A 14155-nucleotide genomic window follows, 5' to 3' on the forward strand; every position below is an offset into this window, starting at 1 on the left:
GAAGTAAGATGGTTTCAAAAAGAATGACGATGATTGCCAATGATTTTCACAGAAGCATGGAGGTTTGTATTGCAACCCTGCATGCTGCCAGTTCATGTTTATGTGGAGATCCTTTGTGTCATTCTCCTCTGCACCCTTCTCGGGGGGAGTGCTCTTCCTCCGCTCCCCAGGCAGCGCTCTCCACCTCACACGTTCTTCCTTAGACAGATAGGCAACCCTTTACTTAAAACACAACAAACAAAAACCAACCCTCATATTCATTTAAAAAAAATACACAATGAAAAAGTGAGTTTTATTGTGTTACATGTTCTGTATTAAAGTCAATGCTTGTCTTGCCTGTACTTGTGATACGTGTAAGGACCTAACTCATTCATGCAACTCCACTGAATTCAGTGCTCCTCTTCATGTGAATCAAATCACTGCTGTGCAGAAAAGTTTGCTGAGCTCCAAGTATAACTGTATGAAGAGTTAAGACTTGGGTAGAAATACATATTGCTAATAGGGAGTATTTAACTATCTGGACACTCACAGCTCTTTTTGAGAGAGCTGCCGGCTGAGAAGTTAGTCGCCACTGTAAATACTCAATATTCAAAGTGTTAATGTAATTAAAGAGCTTTTCTACTGATAATACAAGCATATGTTAGAGTTTTCCTTATATTTTATTGTGTTCAATAACCCAATCAAGTAATATTTTAATATTAATATTGTCATAATACACAATTCTATATTAATGATATACCATTTATAACATTTTATATATAATTAGTGTTGCTACTAAATTATTAAAATGTGTTTAGTGTCTTTTCATTTCTGTGTCAGAAGAGGGCTGTTGCTGATTTTAACAGAAAGGTAGGCGGTTGTGCGCCTAGGAGAGGAGAATGTTAATTGCAGGAAGATTGAATTCAGGGTAGAAAATAGCAATGTTTACAATTGGCCTATTTGTGTTTCTGTGGTGGTGTTAGGCAAATAGGAAGAGTTATTCTGGCTGCTCTGCAGGATGTGCTAATTTATAACATGAAAAATAAAAAGTGGAATTTCACATACATATGTAAACAAAGAATGCATATTTGATAGGCAGGTAGCTGGTAATTGTCTAGAAGGAGTGAATTTCTAGCTTAGTGTCTAAATTTAAAGTTATTTGAATTTTTTGTGTGGTGCATTGTATTATATAGTAAGAACATTCTGCTTAATGTTTTATCTACCAAAACTATTTTAAAAAATGATGAGGGAAATGATAAACATTTGAAATTGGTTTTCTGTTTAATGCAATGCAAACAAAAAAATTGGTTATTGTTTAACAGAATTTGCCAGATGTGAATTATATAAATTTTATTTGGATTGGAACTTTGCCTAGCAGGACAGCCATTTCATCTTGCATGCGTAGGTGTGTATGAACTGGAAGGAGAAGGTGAGATGAGAAGTAAAGAGTCTGAAGAATGATTTTGGGCACGAGTGTGTCAGGTAACTGAGTAAACACAATGCAGGAAGTCCAAGGAACAGAGAAAATGGGATCGGTTTGGCCTGGCTGGGAGTTCCAGTGATCTTCTTGATGGTTGCAATAAGTGTCCAGCAAAATGTAGCCTTTGATTTTTCTTTCAGAGAGGTGAAGAAGTGAGGGAATAAAACGAACATTAACAACCTAGACCCATTATTTGAGTGAGAAGTGTTAAAGACAGTAACTACTACAGTGGAGATAATTAATCAAAAATAGTGGTTGATCTCCCGCTGTTTGGGTCAAGGTGCTTTAGTAAAGCTATAACAATTATGATTTTAAATGTCAATATTGAGTGAAGTAGTAAATGAGGCTTGCAATAGAAGGGTGGCAGTGTGCTCGGGAAAGATTCAGTGAAGTATCGGGTGCTCGGGCAGTGAAGATTGCATGATGCTTCATGCCCCCCATACCATAGATATGCTGCCTGAGCGCTTGCTCATTCTCATTAAGAGCTGTTGAGGTTTGCAGTGCTCTTTTGTCTCAAGTCTGGAATAATTCAGGTTACCAACTACTAAGGCATAACTTCAGGGCTGATCTCAAGTTTATTCTGCCTGCTGCTGGAAGGAGGACGATTCTGCTATAGGCAGAAAGGATTAGCGTTCATTAGTTCTGAATCAATTAGCAAAGAACACCATGCATGCTGTCCAAGAGGTGCTGTAGCAGACTATTGATTTTCCTTCACACACGCACACCCCCAGCATCGCAAAGAGGGTTTATTTCCTGGGCAATTTAGAAGTGGAAAAAAGCTTTAATGGCAGATGTTCTGCATCTTTTTCCTTCACTAAAATTTGGTGGGTTGGGGGAATAGATCAGGATTAAGAGGACCTTTTACATTGTGGAAGAAATGCTTTTTAAAGTTGGCTGTATTTGAGTGGTTATATGCCATAAATCTTAAGGACGTAGTTTTAATTTTTAAGTGAAAAAAGGTGGCTTAGGAAGAGGGGAAAATGAAAGCTTAGTAAAATTTAGCTGGTTTGTGATTAACCACGCACTTCTCCAGAAGTGAATGGTAGTACCTACAGCAAACCAGGGAGAAATCTAAACATGTCATTTTAAATAGGTTTACATGCTTCTGAAACTGAACTGTCAGACTGAATCTCTCTCAAATCTGAAATATGGTTCTTTGAAAGCCTTTGGTTAAAGTGCACAATCTGAAGCAGGTCTTTAACATTATTGCTAGGAAGTATGCAAGAGAGTCCTTCAGCACTGCTAACAGAAAATTTCCTGCATGTAGAATCTGTCATGCTCAGCTCAGAGAAAGATATGACTCCTGTTTCCATCTAGTGTCATATTTTCAAATGTTACTCTTCCTATTTAAATTTTATATTTTGTTTCCACTTAGGACAATTAAAGGCTGCTAAACAAAACTCCAAACACCTTTTCTAATAGTTTTAAATTACACCATTAAATGCAAATTTACCTTTTAAACAGCATCACCACTAAATGCAAATAACATGTCTACACATTGGTGATGGATTATTATTGAATAAACATAAGGGCTTCTTTATATGTGTTTGATGCTCTAGTAGCACAAGTGTAATGATTATTTTAGTTTAGTATTTTGTGTAATATCGGATAGATTTTTAAACATAGCCACGACTCAGAAAGTGATGTCAAGGAGAAAAGCAGAGACAAATGGAATTAATCCACCTCTGTGGAATATAAACATGTAAAAATTATTTCCTACAAACCCATGATTTCTGATTTGGGGTTTTTAACTTCCAGACAGGTGCTTTATTAAGTATCTCTCATGTATTTTTACATGATACTATCAGCCAATGCAGTGAGAGTGAAGGCATTCAGCACCTTGCAAAAGTCAACCTGTCACCACATGCTCTAGTAATGCAATTTACTTTCTTTTTCTTTGGGTTTGCAGGCAGGAGCTTCCCAGGTCATCTTCACTAATCCTCTGGAGATTGTAAAGATTCGGTTGCAGGTAGCAGGAGAAATTACTACAGGACCCAGAGTCAGTGCCCTCTCTGTTATAAAAGATTTAGGCCTTCTTGGTCTTTATAAGGTATGTTTTTTTGCTTTGAGTGGCTTCATCGTTTTGTGTTTTATGCTAAACTTTTACATTGTTGAAACAAAACCTGTTAAAAACAAAGAAATCTTTTGAATTTAAACCCAATCTCTTCCTGCAGGGCAGCCCCATGGTGGAAAACTGAAGAAAACCCACTTCTATATTAATGGCAGTGGGATACAAAAAAAATACTCCCCCAGTGTATCCATTGGGCTTTTATGCCAAGCTACAGGGAGTCCTGTATAGCAGACCTGCTGGCTTCTGGCACTGATCATTTCATTTGGTGGGGTTTTGTGAAAAGTTTCTTTAGCTTTCCCTGTGTGTTTTTCTTACATTTATTTTGAGTCTCTTTTATCTTTATTGTTATCTTTGCAGCAGGATATTCTCTTTGTCTTAATAATTTGACGGCAGTGAAACAGTAGTGGAGTTTAGTAGGATTCAGATTTTTAAGAAGTTAAGTGGTGGGATTTGTCAATAACGAATTCCACTAAAAAAAGCCCATACTGTACCATACTGCAGCAGAATGCCAGTCAACAGATTCCTTCCCTGCAGGTATACTTACTACCATCGCTACAGATCAGATGTAATGGAGCAGAAGCTATTAGTTTTCTTAAACAAGGAAGAGTATTTCTTCCTGTATCTTCTGCCAGTACAAGGGGTAATACGGAAATTCAGCAGTTATATCAGCCGTGCACTGTTTTACGTGCTTTGTCCATAGACCTGCAGTAATACTATAAGAACGTGCAAATTTTCTTTTGGAGCTGAAGCTTTTCTTTTCAATTCAGTAGATGAGATTCATGACCATTACACTTCCTGAAGATCACAGGTGTTTTGGTACAGGGGGCAAAATTACCATTTCTGTTTGCAGTAATTAAACAATTGAGCTTACTAAAAATTCTGCTGGTCTTTGGAATTGCATTGTTATTTGTGAATAACTGTAAGAACTCATTTTAGAGCATAAAGTATCTGTGTGAAAATCACTGAAGGAACAAGTTTCTCTTTATCAGGTCTTCTGCTTAAGCCACATAGTGTTTGTAATGTGTGCTCTCTGTTAATATAGCAACTGGGTGACTGGCCTCAGGTGGGTCCGTTGCATGGAGGCTGCTGGCTTGGGAGTATACTGGTTGGGTATTTAGGCATGGAATGGTGGTTTTGTAACAGGCATGCTTTCAGGGTACGCAAATGGGATTTTTGGACATATAAGTGCTTATTTGAGCTTTGTACAGAAGGAGTTATTTTAGTTGGTTAACAGACAGATGACTGAAGTTACTAAAAGAAGAAAATTAGATATGCTGTATTACAACTATTCCACTGTTTTTACAGCGTGCAAAGTTCTGTTAAGGAACCCTTTAATACCATTTTGTGGCCAGGAGCTACTCCTTGCAGTATTATCATAGGCCGCTAGTTTTGTCTCCCTGTACCTTCCCCTTACTAAACAGCTCCCATTTTGCGGCAGTTTCCCTCTTTTTGCTAACCTTCCAGTGCAGCTTCCTCAGTCAACCAGATCTCCAATCTGTGGAGATCAGTGTGAGGTCTTACAGTCCTCCCTTGTATTTTAGTAGTGCTTTTGTGTTTGGTGGGAAAAATGGCATGCAGGGGACTTGTCTTGCTGCTTCTGTGGTTGTGGGTTGTTGTCAGCAAGACATAAGGACAGACCTTTGTCACTTTCTTCATCGCATTTGGACATAATCATATGTAAAAGGTATTTATCCTAGGTACTGATGTCAGCATGTGACATATGACATATATGATGTCATATATTGCTTACTGAAATTAGACATGAACCTTGAATCTTCCTCATTCTAGAAACTTACTTTAGATGTGCTTTATTTGTTTTTCAAGTTCAACTCTACCTCTTCTGTTTCCTGAGACATTTTCTTTTCTGTGTTATTTACCTGGCAGATCAAGAGTTGATACTTCCTGGGCTCAGGCTGCTTGCTGGATATCAATTTTAACCTTATTTGCAAAATTTATTTGTATTATGCCTCTTTTCTGTGTGACAGGGTGCCAAAGCATGTTTCCTCAGAGACATTCCCTTTTCTGCAATCTACTTTCCTGTTTATGCTCATAGTAAACTGATGCTCGCTGATGAAAATGGCCACGTGGGAGGGCTTAATCTCCTTACAGCTGGAGCCATTGCAGGTAATTCTGCAGAATGTTTTCTAGAAGTAATTTTTTTTCTTTCAGTGAGTAATATTTAATATTCATTTGGTAGCCCCATATAAAGGAAGGGTACTGTACCATTGTATCTGATTTAATCTAAATTTGATCACTGTTATCCTTAGTGGGAGGCGATGTAATTTTGATGAGAGCTAATTACATTTGCATAATGTGGATAAACAGCGTAATGCAGCTCAGCAACTTGTAGTCAAATTTGATCTGTCTGTCTCAATGGGGTTTTACTTGTTACTGTGCTCTCAGAGTTGAAGGCTAATTTGAATCTTTGATGAACATAAAATGAGATATCATAAGAGCTAAGAAGAAAATGACTTACCTAGTTTTGGATTCCTGAATAACTGAGAAGAAACTCTGTTCAAATCTAATTGCTAAAAATAGGGCATTAGTTTGTAAAGAAGCCGAAGTATCAAACTCTGAAATTTAAAATATTTTAAAGGCTTCTCAAAAATCTTTCGTATAAAGAGAATACACAGCTGTGATAAAAAGTTGTTTTTACTAAATGGCAAGTGGCATAAAAATACTAGATGAAGGAACTGTAGCAGTGGATATTTAAAAATGCGGATACAAAAGGCCAGATCCTGCACTGCTGAGTATTAGATCACCAGGGTGAAAACCAGGTATCTGCAGCCTCTCAATCATGAATTATTCAGTGTTGGAACCTGCTGTTTAGAAACATCGTTGGGTGAACAGACCTTTTGTTAGTTGTTACAGTTCTAAGGAATCACTATATATATACATCAGTCCTGAACTGTGTGTAAAGAGCAGTTTCCCATCTTGGACTTGATACAGAACCCAGCCGCACCAGCTCTTTGCCAGTTGGTACGTTCCTCCTGCCAGAGGGAAGGGAGAGACCAGCTAGGAAACGAGTAATGGAGTCGTAGCCATGTTTATTCTCAAGTAATGCAGAACTGTCAAAAATGGAAAATTATTTAGCTTACTGTGCTCATAGAAGCACATACAAATATTTAACTTGTATCTCATATAACAACCTGCTGTTTTTATTTTTAGATTGCAAACTTCACAGCTTCTCTTCGCTTGTTTGGTTACTGTTTCTGGGTCACTCGTACTAAGTCATGAGCCCTATTAAAAACATGTGTAAATCTTGTAGGCCTAGTCTTACAGTGTGTACAGGAATCTGCCTTTCTGAATTGCAGATTTCAAATTCTTGATTGCTTGATCTATTCCTGTTACGCATGTGGAGCAGGGAAGAATACAGTCTGAATGTATCTGCCTGTAAAGGAAAACCTGGGTATGGTTGCTATTAGCGTATGCTTGTAGGGTTAACTATATTGCTTCTGTTTTCCTTTAAAACCTCCTGAATTGATCAGTGACACTTTAGAGATTTTGATCACCTATGGAAATCAGTGACTTAGTAAACTTTGAATTCAATGTTAGCCAATAGAAGTTCAACAGAAGTCACAATCAATTTCAAAATTCAAAGTCAGAAGATGGTTGCACTTTTTAAGAGGTTGGCATTTTTACAGTATTTGGAAATATTCAGAAATAGCTCAGATGACACAGTTAAATACTGTGGAGTACATTTCTGAAAACCTTCTCCTTTCCTTTGACTAGAAAGCTGAGTGGTGCCTTGGAAGTGGAGATTTGTTCTTCTCTCACTGTTGGCTACTGCTGTTGGTACTAAGCAGACTTGTAAAACACCTTCATTGGCCTCAGTCTTTTTATGGCTTGCCTGTTGAAGTAAGCAACATCTATTCTCCTACAGAACAGTCCAAACAGCAGTACAGACCTATTTCTGCAGAATAGGTGGTTTAAGTAGTAGTTTTCTTGTTAACACCTTTAACAAATGGACATGTAGGATTCAAGTTCACAAATCAGTTGTCTACGTAACTTGCAAAATCTGTTGTAGAATGTTAGCAACTACAGTAAGGTTGCACAACTAATTTCTGTCATGGATATCTCTTATTACATACATAGCATATGTGTGAATTGAAAAGTGCCTCTTTTATCTATTTGAAACTACGGTTAGTGACAGACCACTAGAAGATGTTAAGAGAATTTCTGTTGATAAGTTTTTATTTTCATTACTATCAGTTAGGGCCTTTAAATTCAGAAGAAACTCGAAAGGATTATACCAAGAACAACAGTTTATATTAGTATCAAGTGTAAGAACTTGCATTTTTAGTAATGCCCAATTCTTGCAAAAAATACTAGTTTGCAGTTGTATTTTTCCAGTTAGAAGTATTTCATCTTTTACAAGATTCTGTGTGCAAATTAAATGTGGTTTTCTTCTAAAAGGTGTGCCTGCTGCTTCTTTGGTAACCCCTGCTGATGTCATCAAGACAAGACTGCAAGTGGCAGCTCGCGCTGGTCAGACAACATACAGTGGAGTTATTGACTGCTTTGGAAAGATTCTGAGGGAAGAAGGCCCCTCGGCTTTTTGGAAGGGAGCTGGAGGTGAGAAACACACTCTGAATATTGAGGCTGACCCTGAGTCTGCACATTAGCGCTTGCTTTGTTAAGGACTCAAAATAGAGCAGTATTTACAAGGTCCGATTCTGAAAGACATAACATCCTGTTAAAAATGTTTAGCTTCTCTCCTGAGCAACTCTATTCTTTGTTTGACACTGTGATTTGTAATATTTAACAGCTCGTGTGTTCAGATCTTCACCCCAGTTTGGTGTTACTTTGGTCACTTACGAACTGCTGCAGCGATGGTTTTATGTCGATTTTGGAGGCCTGTAAGTCAAATACTTACTTTTTAGCTTGCACAAAAAAAAATGCCAAGTTAAAAATAAATGTTACCTTTTTCATCATGGGACGACTTAAACTTGGTGACTTTGAGCACCTGTACTTAAAATTGCAGTACGCAAAAAAAGCCCCCATCCTTAGATAATTGAAACTTGTGTGCTACTTCTAAACCAGTGAAGAGATAAAGAACCATTTTGCATTTATTTTAATACACTACAGAAAACTTGTATTTCCATTGTAGCAAGATATTTTTCCATTTTCCCCGTGTCACTGGAAGCTAAAAGAATCTACAAAGCTATCAGTAAAAACGTAACTTCAGTTTTGGCCCTGATTTCCCATTAAGTAGTGGTCTGAACTCAACTTTACTTGACCATAGAAATGAATTAATTAAAGTCAGCTTTAACAGTCTTCCATACTCTGACAAAAGCCTTAAGTATTTAGTCTAGATTTCATAAAGTTATTCAGGCTTAAGAAAACACTTTAAAGGAAAGGCTTTTTTTCTTTTTCTTTCTTCAAACAGCAAACCTTCTGGATCAGAACCTACCCCAAAAACTCGCATTTCAGATCTTCCTCCTGTTAACCCTGAGCACATAGGTGGATACAGACTTGCTACAGCTACATTTGCTGGTATAGAAAATAAATTTGGTTTATATCTTCCAAAGTTTCGATCTCCTGGCATTGCCTCAGCTCAACCAAAGACTAGCAGCTGAATCCTGGAAAGATGTTTCAGCCTAACAAAGTGATGCAGTGGAAAAAGTTCACAAGAGTAGTACTGTATTTTTTCCGGTCAGCTGCATGTTGTTCTAGCTGAACTGAGCTTGCAAATCTAATTACTCCTTTCGAATATTAATACATACCTGCATTTATTTGTTTATTTGCACACAAGATCTGATTGAAGCTGTGGTTCTATGCCTTGTTTTAACCAGTGGCATGAATCTGTAGCCTAGACTTTGCCTTGCACAGCTTACACTTAATGTTACTGTACATATTGTACATCTTTGTACAGAGACATCATGGCATCTATCCACGTACATTTATATAATGGGTACTGCAGTTCAAAATAGTTTGAAATGTACAGAATGTTTTGAAAGCGTTTTGTTAACAATCGTGACAATAAAATATTTAAAAACACTTAAGTCGGTTCACTACTTTGTGTTTATAGAAAAGTTGGCAAGTGTGATATTATTTTTTTCCTCCACAGATTAAAATTTAAAGATTAGCTGCACCCATTTAAAGAATGTTCAGTAGAGGACGTAGCCTCTGTTACAGCAAAGGTGTTACAAGGCAATGTGCTGGCTTGTAAGTGCAAGAGAACACAGTAAGTAATTAGATGAGCACAGGCAATATTTTATTTTGCAGCACTACTTTGTAACAAGGAATTCCCTCAAAATACATGTTAATACTAAATGTGTAATAGATCTTACCTCTATGGTAGCATATTTAAAACACAATGAGATATTTGCCAGTTACTAGCAGACTCAACAATTTTTACAGGATTTATTAGTCAGAGTGCTTTTTTTCCAGAATGCAAAACTTTTTTTATAAAAGAAATTGAAGGCATTGTCTTTATTTCTAGATTGTTTTACCATGGAAAGATGAGGTTATTCTGGGAAAAAACCCAAATGAACCCAAACTTACTTTTATATTCTTTTAATATGTAAAACATTGTTTAGACTTCCAGTTGAGCGGAACGCTAAGTAAAAGGGGAGGAGAAAGGAAACGCTTGACCTATTTCTGGCTTAAACTTTTGGCAGATACTATCTGGTCTAATTTTTAAATGCAAAAATGTCAGAGGAAATACGAGAGTCTAGATTTTTTACAGTCCTAGGGGAAAATTAGTTATACTACCCATCCAGCCAGAGAAGAGATGGTTGGGTTTCCAGCCTTGCATACTGAAGTACAACAACCACCTCCAATCTTCAGTTTTACATGTTTCTTTCAGGGCTAAACATCCTGGAGCACAATGTGCCCCACTGGTATGAACTGATGTGAGGTTCTGTTAGTTTCTTGCTTAGGTGACAGCAGAGCAGTATGAACAGTTTTAGTCAGCTTATGAAGAAATGCCTTTTACAAACAGAACACTACAGACACAGACAAGCCCTCCTTCAGTTCTAGCCTCTAAGCAAGATGCAGACTCTTTTGGTGCTGAGTAATATTTAGTGAACTAGAGGTTATGATACATTGAATGTGGGAGTTTGAGCACTATTCTGTATCACGCATCTATACAGCTCCTTTAGAAGGCTTCCTGTCTGTCTCTGTGGGTTGTTGGTTTGGGGTTTTTTTCTGTTTAAACAATTACCTGTTCTGTGCTGTTTTCTAGACACAGGCTTCCCAGGAACTCTCCCCCGCATCTGTGTATTTTGTTCTGTGCTTTTCTAAATAGATACAAAAATGGTAGGTACCCACTGGCATTTAATCTTAGTCACAGCTTGTTGACTGACTTGATCAAGGCCTTAAGAGATTTTACAATGCAAGATAGCATTTGTATTTCTTACAGCTCCAAAACTGGACAGTATGGCTCCCAGGATAATCATTTATAGTATCTAGCATCACTGTTAGGTCCCTAAATGGTGCAGGTATAGGTTTTACAACATTTTTAACCTGTGCTCAACTATTCTGTGAGGGAGGAACACAAGCAGGAATGAATACAGAATAGTTTCGTTGAAAATTGTTAAAAGGTTGAAATTACTTAAAACTAATGCCACATGGCCTATATGTTTATGCCACAATCCACTGAAAGAAAGCCTTATCAACTGGATTTCTGAAAATATGTCTGAAGGAAATGTATTATTAAATGAGAAGTAACAATCTCAGTAAAAAAAACAACCAAAACAAAACTCAAAAAGAAACAGCGAGACAACAGAACATTCTGTTCCTGAAGAATTATTGTGCCTAAAGGGTAAAAATCATCACATGATGTGCCTGTTCTTTATGGAGTTCAGATATTTCTCAACTGAACAGATTGCTGCTGTCGTAAGGTTGAGAAAAACATACAAGGCAAATGTCAAACTGAACAGCATGACTTTACATTGAAAAGAGAAGGGGGGACTTTTGACAAGCCAACACCAATGGAAGCCTCAATACATGTCACTTTCAAACCCTTTGAAAAAAGGGGAACCTCCTGAAGACAGAACTGCTGCCTGTGTCTGAGCTGCTTGAAACAGAACCAAGACGAGGAGGAAAAAGCCACACACTCCCCACCTTAAAACACAAACAATGAAGAAACAGTAAAAATACTTCTGGACATAAAGCTGATTAAGGAAGATAAACCTATTTCCTACTTTTAAGCATATAAACCAGCTCTTTTGGCAAAACATTAAGCTTGTAGCAGATTAAGAATACCAGAAACAAATTTAGAGTCCTCAGTTAAAGACATCAATACTGGCTTAGTACAAGTCAGAATATTTACTAAAAACCTCCACAAAAACCCCAATCAACACAAAACCCCCCAACCCAAAGCCAGTCTTGATGGGAACCTTTATAGTGTCCCAATAAAAATGTACTCAACTTGAACTTTAACAGAGGGGTTTTGTTTCAGTAAAAATGTTAAAAAGCAATGAAAACATCTTTCTTTAACTTAATATAGAAAATTAGTAGCAAGTCTGCTGTTAACAGAATGCACGTCATCATGCTGTAGAAGTTAAGTCAAAATCTAGTACCTCACCCTTTGGAAAAGAAAAATTTGACAACAGTAGCCTTTTCCTTTTGGCTGATTGCCGCAGTAGGCAGTGGAGGTTGGGTGTAGAAAACAACTCTGATTTGTGTAGTAAAATGAAAGCAGCAGCTCCTGGGAACTTTCCACTCTCAAACTACTGAAGGGACACAGATTAGGGGTCAGGGCAGCTGACAAGTGCTCATGTAATATTTATTTATGAATCAGTCTCATCTTTCAGTGCACCAATTCAAACAAAAGAACTTGGTATTAAATATGCATTTTGTTAATTCAGGTCCAATTATCAAATAACTTTGTAACTACAGACAAATTTTTATTCACATATATTACCCATTACCAAAGCCTGAGGCTTATCTATATATAGACAACATACGCATGCATATCCATAGGTAATTTGAAGAGTTCAAATTAAAGAATGCTTCAAGGTTTACTAGCTAATGAAGGTTGGTTTTTGTAATATAGAAAGTTTAGTTTAGAAACAGAAGTTTTACTTTTCAGAAATAGATACTGTTACAAAGTGGAAATTTCAGAAGCCCAGTAGCAAATTTACACCAAGTTGGTGTTTCAGCAAAAGAAGTTCCTTGCAAAGTCAAAGTTAACTGTATTAAAAGTTACACAAACCCAAGAATGTGCTTGTAATTTTATATATAAAAAGTGACAATACAAGATCCGATTTTCAGTGATCTTAATACATTTTCAAAGTCCATAGTTTAATCCATATATTCCTCCCTTAAGCTATTACTTGAACTGACGCATGCTTACACTTTTGAGATTTGCATCAAATCATTCCCAAGTTTACCACTGCCGCCTATTTTAAAGATCTACGCCGGTATGCGGGTTGCAGCTTCCTCTTCTGCATCAGCTCTGTTAGCATTTATTTCTGCCAGTGTTCGACCAAAGCGAGTCCATTCATCACTGCGAGGAACGGCAATTTGCTGTTGACAAAGAGAATGTTATTTAAACCTACTGATAAATAAAAACTGAGCTCATTTTGAACAGCAGAGTGCTTAAGTAGTGTTCAGAATAGGTTCCGATAGAAAAGCTTACCTTTATTTAGGGTAACTTTTAAAATAGTCTGAACATCAAAAGCTCTAACTAATAAGAGAAACAGAATTTCACAATCCTGTATTTAAGTATGCAGTGATACGTCTCCATCTCAGAGACTGCCTCCAAAGGGGAATACTAAGGCCGTGTCCTCAACCAATCAATTAGTTACATACTACCACAGTACACACACTTGTAATAGCAACAGCTTCCCTGTAGGAAGTCAAGACTGCTTCACTGCAAATTTTTTTGTTCAGTACTTCTCAAGCTATGGTCAGAATTCACATGTGCCACAGTCACAGAGAAGATAAAAATCTCTACAAACAAAATCATTGATTCTCTCATCTTATTTCACCAACTTTAAAATAATGTTTTTACTTTTTGATTGGCTGCCAGATTGCATTCTAAAAAGTTATGCTAGACTACCTGAAATAGACACAAAAAGGAAACATTAATTTGAAAATAAAAATTAAACCTTATTCCTCTAATCACAGGGGAAAAAAGTTAAAAGCAAGCTACTTAAATGTTTTGTAATGTACTTTGCACGATACATGGTTTACATACCTCTCCCACGTCATAAATAACTATTTGTCCCTCTGAATCACCTACGGCAATCTCTCTCCCAGAATGTGTCCATCTCACACGGTTCAGAGCAGGATTGCCCTCCACAGTAATGCTTGCAGTTGGCACCTGTAGCCATTTAAAACACATTGCTAAAAATGCATGAGGATTCCATAAGCTACTGACTGCAGAACACATCTAGTCCTTCAGTATTGTATTGAAAGAGGTGTCCAACATTTCAACTGAGGCAGAGGATCTCAAGGACTCTCAGTGGCCTTAAGTGATCACCAGTGATATGACCAAAACAACACATCTTCTGCCCCTTGGCCAAACATCCTCTATCAAAAAGCACATCTGCACCTTTGTCATGGGACAGAAGGCGTAGACATGCATTCAGTCAGACAGCAAGGAGGAGCCTGGGGATCTCCAGAAAGATCATGACAGAGGGCAGGGATGAAATCAGCTGCTTTGGCAGGTC

The 14155-nt window shown here is 37.4% G+C and overlaps 2 protein-coding genes across 11 annotated transcripts in view; one reads left to right on the forward strand and one right to left on the reverse strand.

Moving 5' to 3' along the window:
• The window catches only part of SLC25A12 (solute carrier family 25 member 12), a 49294-nt gene extending 39759 nt beyond the window's left edge, over positions 1-9535 (forward strand). For all 3 annotated transcript variants that reach the window (XM_075756663.1, XM_075756664.1, XM_075756665.1), the window contains exons 14-18: positions 3369-3509; positions 5516-5654; positions 7947-8105; positions 8299-8389; positions 8920-9535. In XM_075756663.1, coding sequence (XP_075612778.1) covers positions 3369-3509; positions 5516-5654; positions 7947-8105; positions 8299-8389; positions 8920-9109 — 720 coding nt within the window. In that variant the 3' untranslated portion in view covers positions 9110-9535. The remainder of the gene's footprint in view (positions 1-3368; positions 3510-5515; positions 5655-7946; positions 8106-8298; positions 8390-8919) is intronic.
• A 190-nt stretch (positions 9536-9725) lies between these two features.
• DYNC1I2 (dynein cytoplasmic 1 intermediate chain 2) overlaps positions 9726-14155 on the reverse strand; it is a 33144-nt gene continuing 28714 nt past the window's right edge. For 4 of the 8 annotated variants that reach the window (XM_075756670.1, XM_075756671.1, XM_075756673.1 and 1 more), the window contains exons 15-16: positions 13681-13806; positions 9726-13007 (exon numbers count right to left, since the gene is read on the reverse strand). In XM_075756670.1, coding sequence (XP_075612785.1) covers positions 12894-13007; positions 13681-13806 — 240 coding nt within the window. In that variant the 3' untranslated portion in view covers positions 9726-12893. The remainder of the gene's footprint in view (positions 13008-13680; positions 13807-14155) is intronic. The other 4 variants (XM_075756667.1, XM_075756666.1, XM_075756668.1 and 1 more) reach the window with 1 other exon arrangement.

Source organism: Balearica regulorum, chromosome 6 (assembly GCF_011004875.1).
Source record: "Balearica regulorum gibbericeps isolate bBalReg1 chromosome 6, bBalReg1.pri, whole genome shotgun sequence".
NCBI classification, from domain to species: domain Eukaryota; kingdom Metazoa; phylum Chordata; class Aves; order Gruiformes; family Gruidae; genus Balearica; species Balearica regulorum.